At 46.5% G+C, this 11897-nt stretch overlaps 1 protein-coding gene across 3 annotated transcripts in view; it reads left to right on the top strand.

Moving 5' to 3' along the window:
• The first annotated feature begins 2864 nt into the window (after window positions 1-2864).
• IQCA1 (IQ motif containing with AAA domain 1) overlaps window positions 2865-11897 on the top strand; it is a 692773-nt gene continuing 683740 nt past the window's right edge. Inside the window, exons 1-2 of one of the 3 annotated variants that reach the window (XM_069225558.1) lie at window positions 2884-2965; window positions 3862-3935. In XM_069225558.1, coding sequence (XP_069081659.1) covers window positions 3925-3935 — 11 coding nt within the window. In that variant the 5' untranslated portion in view covers window positions 2884-2965; window positions 3862-3924. Of the gene's footprint in view, window positions 3936-11897 lie in introns of all 3 variants that reach the window. The other 2 variants (XM_069225557.1, XM_069225559.1) reach the window with 2 other exon arrangements.

Here is an 11897-nt window from a genome sequence, read left to right as displayed (position 1 = left end):
AGGATCTGGTAATCAAATATTCCATCCTTGGAGCTCAGTAGATTTCACACACTGTCTCCTATACCAGAAAAAGGCGGTCTTTGCACACTGATAAAAAAAAAATTAACAATATCTGTTGTTTAGGTTGGCCAATCAGCCTTGTGCAATGTTTAAATTTTGGGAAGTACCTCAGCTCCGATCCTGCATTTCCTTCTGCATGATGAGGAACAGCCGGCTAAAGCTGAACTCGGAAAAGACGGAAGTTCTCATCCTTGGAACCACCCCCTCAGCCTGGGACAACTCATGGTGGCCGACCACACTGAAAACCCCTCCAACTCCCACCAACCATGCACGAAATCTAGGATTCATCCTTGACTCCTCCCTCTCCATGGCCAAACAGGTCAACGCAGTCTCCACCTCCTGCTACAACACCCTCCGCATGCTCTGCAGGATCTACAAGTGGATCCCGACTGAAACAAGAAGAACCGTGACACAAGCCCTCGTCAGCAGCAAGCTAGACTATGGCAACGCACTCTACACAGGCATCCCTGCCAAACACCTATGACGCCTCCAGCACATCCAAAATGCCTCTGCCCAACTGATCCTCAACGTACCCCGCCACAACCACATCTCCCACCATCTGAGAGACCTCCACTGGCTCCCTGTGGAAAAGAGTATCACCTTTAAACTACTCATCCACGCACACAAGGCCCTCCACAACACCGGACCTGCCTACCTAAACAGCAGACTCAACTTCTACACCCCCGCACGCCAGCTCCGCTCCACGAACCTCGCCCTGGCCGCCGTCCCCCGCATCCAGCGAAAGACCTCCGGCGGCAGATCCTTCTCCTACCTCGCCGCCAAGACTTGGAACTCCCTCCCGTCCAACCTACGCCAGACCCAAGACCTCCCCGCATTCAGAAGGCTCCTCAAAACCTGGCTCTTCGATCAGTGAACAGCACGCCCCCTCTTGCTCCCCCCCAGCGCCTTGAAACCCTCACAGGTATGTAGTGCGCTTTATAAATCTTATGATTGATTGCTCAGTGCAAGATCGCCATATGTGTCTTCCAAAGGAGGTTTCTAAACCTGGTTTTAGACAGCTGCTGTCTTTTAGTCTATTAGACGCAGACTAGTGCAGACACAGTCTTTGTGACAGCAGGAAACAGGGATTAGCTATGAGTGTCCTGACAGGGTACCTGCCAAATATTAACATACAAAGGATGATAAGCCACTCTCACCCAAAAGAGATTGCAATGCAGCCACAGTGACATGTTCTCAGGTCCACTGTCAGGTTAGACCTAGGGAAATCTCATCTTGGGCCTTAATTGTGTGTAGTTATAAACATAAAGAAAACTTGACCTATCCTGAGACCTGCCAGCCAATTTCACCTCCTTGCCTCGTGGCACATTTATGTCAAGTCACTGTGTTTCACCTACCTGTCTGTTTCTCCTCACCGACTGGTCTGAAGTCAAAGGTTGGTCTCACCTCTGTATCTGTCTACCACGGTCACATCTCCTGGTCTGATCTCACCTATGCCTAAATTTCACCTGATAACCTAATCTCCCCACCTGTCATTGTCTCACCTCACCTCGCTTACAGGTTTCACCTACCTATTTACATCTCAACACCATGTATGTGACTAATCTCACCTTCAGGTCTCACCAATTTGACTGGTGACCACACTACCTTTGTGTCATCTGCCCACCTGTGTCTCACTTCAATTGCTGGTCTCACTTCTCTTTGTCTTCTGTTACTGCCTAGTCTCACATATTTGCTTGTGTCTCCCTCATTGCCAGTCTCTCTAACCACAGACTGGTCTCCTCAGGTAGGTGAAACACAGTGACGTGACATACAAGTGGGGTGTGAGACACAGAAATGTGCTACGAGGCAAGGAGGTGACATACAGGCAGTGCGGTGAAACACTGGAGAAGTGAGGTACGGTCAGAGAGGTGAGACTATATGGTGAGAAAAGGCACAAACAGGAAGGTGAAACACAGGTGGGGAAGTGAGACTACACAATCACCTGAGACAGACTGTAAGGTGAAATAAACATGGAAGTGAGTGATAGACAGGTGAGACCAGTGAGGTGAGTGAAACACAGCAAGGGAGATAGACACAGTCAGGGAGTCCTAAGCAGCCAATGAAGCGATGTACAGAAAGGGAAGAGAAACACGGAAAAAGGGATGAGGTCAGGTAGTCAGCTGAGATACAGCCTGTGAGGTGTCACACAGGAAGAGAAATGGGATCATGAAGTGAGGTAGGACAATGGCGGTGATGTGAGGGAGGGTGAGGTCTGCTATTGAAGTGAGACACAGACAAGGCGCTGAGACCAACAGCAAGAGAAGACAGACGGGGGGGTAGTCAGGCAGAAAGGTCAGATTCAAATGGGGTGAAGGGGGGAAGTGAGCCCAGTCACTGACGCGTGTGACAATGGCAGAGAGTAAGACACGGACAGAGGCGAGACACGGGCTGCCTGTGAGGAAAGAATAAGCAGCGAGTTGAGTCAAGCACATGGAGCAGAGACACTGGCGTGGAAATGAGACAGGGGCAGGAAAGTGAGAAATGGCAGTGAGGTGAAAAACATCCTCACTTGAGACCCACTCAAGTGATACCAGGCAAGATTAAACAAAGGCTATAGGTAAAACAAGGGCAGTGGGTTGAAAGACAGGTCGGGAGGTGATGCACACAGGGAACGGGCAGCGAGGGGAAGCAGGCACAGAGGTGAGAGAAGGCGAGGGCTTAGACACAGGCAGGACGACAAGACACAGTCAGCGTGGCGTGAGACAGATAGACGAACAACACTGCCGAAATGGGCCACCGCAGCCGTGCACGGAGAGCAGGTACTCCCTCGGTCACTAGGGACTGGCCGATTCCACAAACACTGTATCCAAGGGAGGGGAAGCCGCGGCGCGGGCGGCGGAGAGGCAACACCGACAGCAGCGAGAACGGGCACACGGAGTTACAGCGGGCACAGTATTTTGGAAAGGTGGGGGGCCTCGGGAAAGCAGAGGGGGGCTAGCACCAGCGCTTCAGAGGGTGTTGGGGCTCGGGCAGCAGTGGGTGCAGAAAGAGCTAAAATTGCCCAGCAGTGCATGGCGAGCAGGCGTTAAGGGAACCAGACAAGCAGCAGCCCCCACTCCGCCCCCAACTCTTCTCCACTCCAATCCCGGGTTTGCGGGTAGCAGAGCAGCTGTGGCCAACCGACAGACAACGTCCCACACATGCTCAAGGATTAGTGGAGAGGTCGGGGTCGATGCAAGAGGGTGACAATAGCCCCTCTCCTGCCCAGCACTGCAGTGGTCGAGGCCAGAAGATGCAGCAGAACTAGGGGCAGAGTCCACTCTGCCGGGAATGTACCAGTAAGCGTGCCCCGCATAGGGGGAGGGAACGGAGGCGTAGGGCAATAAAGTTGCACCAACCCCAATAACTGCCTCGGCAGTGAGTGAAAGCAGGGGCTACAGGGCCAGGATTAACAGCAACCTCCAAAGATACAGTGACGCGAGGGAGGACCAGGATAGGGTGAGGCAGGGCAGAAGCAACCCCCGCTCATGTGGTAAAAGCAGGGATAACAAGACCGGGGGCAACAAAATGAGGCAAACTGGCCTCTCGTCCTTCTAGTCTTGCTTTGCTGTGAGTTGGGGCAGCTGGGCTAGGAGCGAGGGTAGCCTAAAGTGCTAAAATAAGTGGCAACAGAATCACAAGCAACAGAAACAGGCACCATAAAGGCGCCAGGATTGCACTGAGAGGAGGGTTTGGATGAATCTCTAGGGAACACCTCACAAAGCCAATAGGATAATTGGGTACAGGAAGCATCCAGATGGGGCACTCTGTAACCAGCTGTTGGTAATGTAGTTGGCTTTCTTACCCTCAAATTCCCTGCAGCACAGCCCCACCGCCTACAACTGTTCCAGGCCCTGCTGCACCTTCTGAGCTGACACAAGCACCATGTCTCATGTGTAAGTAAAACCGTTTCGTGGCTTGTGGGGGAGGGAGATGAAGGAATGTGCATTAACTGATTATGTTTTTTCTTTAAGGCTTTCAGTCAAAAGGGGAACGGGGGAATGCTTTGAAGTTTTGTTATTTCCAGGGGCGGTGGGTGGACAGCGAGGGAATACACCTCTTTGATGTTGTGGGTTTCAAAGTTACACGTCTGACTAGCCTGGGCCAACGCACACCTTCCCTTGGCGGAGACCCTGGCACCCGAAAAGGGCTGGGGATGTGGCCTTTTAACTGACCCAGTGGTGCTATGTCTTGGGTGATACATTTGCCCAGTCTTCATTTCTTAGTTAGCCGGACTTTCTATACGTGGATAAGAAACTTTAGGTTTTCTTTTAAAACATTCTCTCACAGGTCCCAGCGAGCTAAAGGTCCAGCAATGGCTGATGTTGTCACTCATGGGGATACTTGAGAGCTATCAATTCAACCAGCAACCCCTCAATGCAAGTTTGTGGTTTCATAGGGTAATTTAGCAGAAGTGTTGTCAGGCATGACTCTAGCATGTGACAAGGGTTCGTAGTCAATTAGACCCTGTAGCCACACACCTGTGGCCCTTATGTTCTTCTAAACATGCTTGTAGCAGGAGTGAGCAGTAACTGTAGCAGAAGAACATTCCAGAATGCTGGACTGGGCCTCTGCGGCCTTGTAAAAACTGGTGATGCCATTTTACACTAGAGGACTCCAAACACTTTAATGCTAGAGGTGGTACAGTATCCAGTGAGGACCCATAGCTTGTGAGCATAATCACCCACAAGTCATTATTAAATTGCTAGAGACTATAAGGGGGGCGTATTGCTACTGTATATCTACCCTTCCTCCAATCATTACTCATCTGTTTTAAAAAAGAAAAAAATTCACGTTTTCAAAAGCACATTTTTGCTGAGACATCAGTCACAACTGGGCACCTGGTGAATAAGAGTGTGTGGTTTCCTGTTCATGAGCTGGGCCTGGATCTAGGTGTTTGGTGAACAGTACCACTGCTGTATGACTCCCCTGCCTCCAACAAAATATACCGAGACTTTAACAGAGTCGGATTGGTCACTATACAGGCCTGGCATTCTCTAGTAAGTTGCATTCTAGGGGGCTGCTTTCGGAGCAGGGTGGGCTGCAATGACTCCCCATGCCTCCCTCTAGGCAGGACTGTTTTGAACCTTCTTGCTAGGGATGATTTTCGTTTCGAGTCCAGCCATGGATCTCAACATATCATACCAAAGATTTTTGCTTTAATCTATGCAATCGTATGCACTTGGAGGTTTTAGATCCTGTTCGGTGTTTACTTAAAGGGCTCAAACCACCTCAGGGTTTAACTACCGGTGATGGGAAAGGTCAGTGGTTTGAGGGTCCACTGCAGAGGTCTGTGCAAAACTCAACCTCACAGATTCAAATCCACACAGGACTGATTCAGTCTTACATCCACAAAAGATCAAGCAACTGTCATTTGGTTGGGTGGCAATGACATTTTTTATAGTATAACAGTTGAGATTATAGGTGTACGAAATCTGCACAATTGCACAAAATTCCTAGAAAGTTACACAAAATTACATGTTATTAAAATGCGAATCTGGCATTTAGTGCTATATTTTATCCTCACGTTTTGGATGCAATGACACATTTTGTGCTAAATAAAATACAAAAACATGAGTTCTCCGAACAACAGCTGCTTGTGTTCTGATTTTTGTGTGTTGTTTTTATGGTCCCGTCCTATAGTTTCACTACAAACATGGCATAACTCCTTGAAATGGTGTAATAACTTATTACAGGAAATTCCTGAAATTTTGTGAATTATGCTGAGGTAATTTAAATATGACCCTAGTGTAAGTGAGTGTCAGTTCAGCTGTTGGTATGTAAATTATTATTGTTATAGTGATATCTTTAATTCTCGGTTAATCCCCAGAGAGCAGCTCATACTCTCCATTGGGTAACCCACCCAGGCTTTCTCCTTCTGAGAACATTAAACGACCTTATAGTATCCCTGTGCACCGAAAGAGCATTTAGAGGAATCAGGTTGTCTCTTTGTAGGGATTTATAGGACATTTTCTGACGAAATGGCCAATTTCTGTCCCAGTAATGCTGATTCTTTGCATACTTTTTATTCGGTCTCAGCCCCAGCCCATCCATCACCCTCAGCCTAAGAAAGCATGTATTGTGCCACTAGGCCCCACCAAGCTCTTAGGTCGGAGCAAGAGATGCGTTGGAGTGAGGTTAGTGCACATATTTTCCTAAAGCGAGTAATCTCTGCACGGCTCATGTTGCCATAAAACAATATTTCACATATCATCCATCACAACAATGAAAAGAAATGCTCTTTTCGTTGCTGAGCTAGTACAGGCCCAGATCCCGCGCACGTGCACTTAACGTGACAGAGTTTAAATTTCGTGCTCGAGACATCAAGTGCGCATTAGGACTAACGCCAGATTACAGGCCTTTTGGACGATTTAAGGACCACGGGTTTTCACCAGATGGAATTCGTTGTGAAAGTTTACATCAACGAGATTGCCGACCAGAGGCTATTAGAGATGGGAAACCTTGCAAATTCGAAGAGAGGACCGAGCTAAAGCCGAGCCAAAGGCCTAGCTAGGCTCAAAGAGACACAGCACAAACCCGGAAATCAAAAGTTTCAGACTGCAAACAGGGGCGAAGCTGCCACTGGTATAGCAGGTGCTGTGGCACCAGGGCCCGAAGGTATGCGGAACCACTGAACCCTGATGATTGCTTTATTTTATAATGAAAACAGCAGCTTGTGGGAGGATATTGTTGCTTGCACTAGGGCGCAGGACCCAAAGGCTATGCAACTGAATGTACACCAGACAACAAATGTTATGGAAAAATAGGATAAAGACTCTTTAAAATGACTTTTTAACATTTCTGAGTGTCTCACTTTAGTGCATATGATTATATCACTGCATAGAGTAACGTTTATTGAAAGTAAGATTTTTTTAAAGAACATTCAGGAATACCTCAATGTCCTGACAATGCTGAAGTTTCATTCCGTCACTTGTCTGTATGTGTGGTGTGTACTGTATTATATATGAAGAAAAATTATTATACACTAACCATATACATGTGAGTTTTTTGTATGGTGCCAATGCTGAACAGAACAGAATTACTTCTACATGCTCTCAAATTGATTGGTCAAACAAAATGAAACATAGTAAATTAAAGCAATTTGCTTTTGATCGCACAATTTAGTCTAGTGGGGAAGTAGACATTTGATTCCAGGTTTCTTGGTCCTAGTTGTGCAATGCTGCCACTGTAGGTGAAACCCTTATATCTTTTCATAGGACAATGCTTTCTGTTCACTAGTTCCTGATTTTGTGTTTTTTTACCCAGTGGCAGTTGTCACTGGGTAGTTATAGTTAGGGCAGTGTTTCCATAGGAAATTCGTTTTTAGTGTTGCTAATAAGCTTGGTGCCATTTGATGAATCTCCACAAAACTCTCCAAGTAGGCGCTACTTTTTGACTAGTTTGTGCATGGAAGATTTCAGTGTGATCCGTCAAGCGGGGGCAGAGAAAAAAAGGGAAGCCCCAAAACACATAATCCCCAAGCATTTTCCATAGTCTTCTTTAGGCACGCTAAGGCAAAAAATGTTGAACGAAATTGCACATAATTTGGCAGTAAGATAGATTTTGTCCACAGATTGTACTTTTTATGATTTGGTTTAAATCCGTTTAGTAGTTTCTGAGAAATTAAGGTTTAATATTTGCAAATCTAGAAGTTTGGGTCCTTGATAGGCTCTCAAGAGTCTCACAGGAATGCCAAATTAAAAGTAGAGTGTTATGATTGGCCCAGGGATTTGTTTCCCTTGGGCCGTCTTGCTCTTGCAGGAGTCTAGCTCTTGCTGGAGCAAGCGTTCTAACTTGGCTCCTGGCAACATGAGAAAATGATTGCTGGCAGTCATTAAAGCACTTGGGGACTTAGTCCCTAGTCCTGAAATTAAAAAAAATGGCATAAAGGGGGCAGAGTAGAGATACCCAGCTACCCTAGGCCCAATGGGGGGACCTAGATTGACCCCCAACACCCCAGGGCCAAAATAAAAAATAAAAAGCAATTTTTGCTGCGATCCAGTGGGACTCTCACTGAATCATGGCCAAAAAAACCTCAAAATGGCAGCTCATGGCTGCATTTGTAAATTAAGGGCAGAGGGTGTGAAGCCCCTTTCCTGTTAGGGGATGCACAGACCCCCTCCCCAAGCCATTATAGGCCCAGAGAATCCCAACCCTGAGGCCGCATTCCATAAGGGTAGGGAGCACATGGCCCCCCTCTCTGAGCTATTATAGGCCCCAGAGAGCCCATCGCCAGGGACCAAAATATCTAAAAAATGGGAGTTGAGCTGCACAGCCCCGCTCCCTGAGCCTTCAAAGGTCTCGGGGACCCCATCCCCAGTGCTCATAACCTTTTTACAAGGGATGAGTGCCGCATGTTCCCCCTCCCTGAGCTTTTAATGGCTCTGGGGATCCGATCCCCTGGGGCCGTTTCACTTGTTGTGCCCCTGAGAGCCCACTTCTAGGGACACAGTGGTTTCCCTGCCACACTAGCATGGGCCAAAAAATGTGTTTCCTCCCATCTGGTGGCAGCATTTTTTTATCTTCCTCCAAACTAGAGCACACACAAAGTCTGCTCCTAGCAGGTGGTAGGTTTAGAAATGCTCCTACCAACTGGGAGCAGGGAAACAAAACAAGGTACTGCTCCTGCCCGGAGGGAGCGGCACAAATAGCTGCTCCCTCCAGGTGGGAGCAATGCCGGCTCTCGCAGCACACAGGGTGCCAGCTGGGGCTGCGGAGGCCCTGGGGCTCCCCCTGCAGTCCCCAATGTGTGCAGGTGGATGCCCTGGCTGACCACCAGGACAACCACCTTTAAATGATGTAGGCCCCAGGGCTGAGGTCCCCGGGGCCATAATAGGCTCAGGAGAGAGTCCGCGCAGCCTCTCTCCTTTAAATATATATGTATATATATATATATATATATATATATATATATATATATATATATATATATATATATATACATATACACGTTATATATGTATATATATATACACATACACGTATATGTACACGTATATATATATATATACATATATATATATTACCCATTGGCAGACACCAGACTGGGTAGTTATAATTAGGAGCATGTTTCCATAGGAAAAGCACTTTTTGGTTTATTAACATCTTTTGCACCATTTGAAGAACTTTCCAAAAACTGTAATAAAAAAATAAGGCTGATCCACCTCTGCTCCTTCCTGGAATGTTTTGGGGTGATCCATCAAACATGAAGTGAGAAAAAAACACATTTTATGTATTCATTTTCCCATAAGTCAGTTTTTCCATAGGGAAATTAGACAAACCTACAGCCATAACAGTTACATTGAATTACATCAATTTAAATTTGGCCAAAAGCTAGATCTTGGTTCAGAAATGAAAGCGTGCTTTTGATGATTTGGTGTAAATCCATTCAGTAGTTTTTGAGAAATTAAAGGTTTAAAAACATAGATATTTCACGCTACAGAGGATCCACGGAGCCAACAGATTTTATAGATGAGATATGATTGATTGACAACATATAAAGATAGATGTGGTGAAAGCACATTAGTTGACAAATGTGAGCCTCTTCAAAGTGCCATGGCCGTCATGAGCATGAGCACGAAGGAGAGACACAAAAAAGGAAAAAGAAGTTGGCTCACAGTCAAATATATCGGCAATCGTGTAATTATCCATGTAACAGGGTCAGTCTGCAAGGCGGTAACAAAACCTTCCCAAGGAGGGACAAATGTAAAGCATTTACCAATGATAACTTAAGATTTTTGAAAGGCAAGCCCATGAATGAGTGAAAGTGACGGGCATGAGGTGGGTGTGGTTAAAAGCCCATAATACTAACAACAGGTCAAAGCGCTTGCATGCTTGACCTAAAACATATAAGGCTGGTGTAATGAAGGCGGGAGGCAGCGTTGTGGTATTGCAGGTAAGCTTTATTTACCGAGCTCTCCTCTAACGCGGTGTCTTCTTCCCCTGTCAGCAAGCAACTGCCAGGAGGAAGAATCATCGCTAACATTCTAGGCTCGCGGCAACAATCGCACATCTAGCCGCGAGCCACATCATAACACATCCCCCACCGTTGACACCCACAAAAAGAACCACAAATAAATAACAGGAAAGAACTATAACAAAATAAGAGATAACAAGTTAAAAACAAAGGAAAATCTATACACAGAGTCATTACCCTAGCAATATGCTTTAAGTTACATAGTCATTCAAGAACCCTGGAGGTCTCCTACATCTAGTAGTCCTAGGAAACCCAACAGTTCTAGGTGACACCATACTTGGAACACAAGTAGAGGCTCCCATGGAATCTGAACAGGTATTAGGAGCATCAATAATCACCTCACTCCTGCCAACCGCGGCATCACCACTTCCACCACCAAACTGTTTCCTCTCGCCACCACTAGGACCGTTCAGATCTTCATCTTTCATCAACATATAACTACTACAATCATCACCCCTCCTTGCACATCCAACATCCAATGCAGAAGAAAATTTTGCGACACGCCTGAAATTCCAACGTTGGCCATTATCAAGCAAGACATGCCACCTGTGAACTTGATGAACTCTAAACGGACCTAAGAATTTGCTAAACCCCTGTCTCACTCTACCAGATTTGATTTTTACCCAATCACCTGGTTTAATTCTCTCATTGTCATCCCCTGTCTCATTGGCTGGGTCTCCATTGAATGCGCCGCCACCTCCCAACAATCTCTCCATCCATGCAGGTCTGAGTTTGCTGACAGGTTTCCTACCTCTCATATCAACAAACGGTACTCTGCACGACGTTGTGTTTTCTGTAGTTCGATATCCCCACACCAATTCTGAGATCACCGAACCAGCATCCAAATAATTGACCACAGCCAATTGCAGACCACCCTTAATCATGCGATTAGCTCGTTCCACAATACCATTAGCACGAGGATTATATAACGCTGTACGGGCGTGCCTTATGCCACACAAGTCTAATAACCCTTTCATCTCCACAGACGTTAATTGTGTACCATTGTCGGTAATCAACACAGACGGAAAACCCTCCTCAGTGAAAATTTCTCTCAGTACACTTATGGTAGCAGATGTTGTAACCTCTCCCATAAACTTGACGATAAGCCATTTGGAGTACACATCCACCATAACCAAGGCAAAATTCCTTCCCCTGCCGATGCCAGACAAAGGTCCAATAAAGTCCAAGCAAACACTATGCCAAGGTTTGCCAGGGTCAGTTATTTTACCACTAACCGACTGCTCTCCCACTCTCAACCGTTTCTCACTCTGAATGCACTCAGAACATCTTTCTACCCATCTCACCACATCATCATCCATACCGGGCCACCAAAATTCCATTTTCAACCTTCTCTTGGTAATCGTTTGACCAAGATGACCCTCATGTGCAATATCAAACAAGCGTTTGCGCACCCCCATAGGCGGAGCAACCCTTTCACCCCGCAGGGTCATTCTTCCATCAACTTCAGAAAGCTCATCCACAACCTTATTGAAAGGCCGTACAGATGCAGGGAGAGTACTGTCTCTCCTCCCACCTTTCCTTATTAAATCTACGACCCGCAACAAGACTTCATCTGCTTTCATAGCTAAATCCCAGTCAGTTTCTTTCACTGCTCCTTTACACCAATGCACAACCTCACCCACAGACGCAACGACTCCCTCTTGTTCATGCTCCAATACATTGTCTCCATCTACTGTCTGCCACTCAAGAGCCAGACGAGAAAGACAGTCCGCTTGCACATTCTTCCAACCAGGAATGTACTCAATCTTGTAATTAAATTCTTGCAAACGGGAAGCCAACCTAGCCAGTCTCGCTGACCCTTTACCAGTCCCACCTGGTGACAAAATCTTTAGCAATGGTTTATGATCAGAACGCAATGTGA

This window comes from Pleurodeles waltl, chromosome 3_1 (genome assembly GCF_031143425.1).
Source record: "Pleurodeles waltl isolate 20211129_DDA chromosome 3_1, aPleWal1.hap1.20221129, whole genome shotgun sequence".
Classification (NCBI taxonomy): Eukaryota; Metazoa; Chordata; class Amphibia; order Caudata; family Salamandridae; genus Pleurodeles; species Pleurodeles waltl.
The sequence above is the reverse complement of the archived record's forward strand: the minus strand, read 5'-3'. Positions and strand labels throughout refer to the sequence as shown.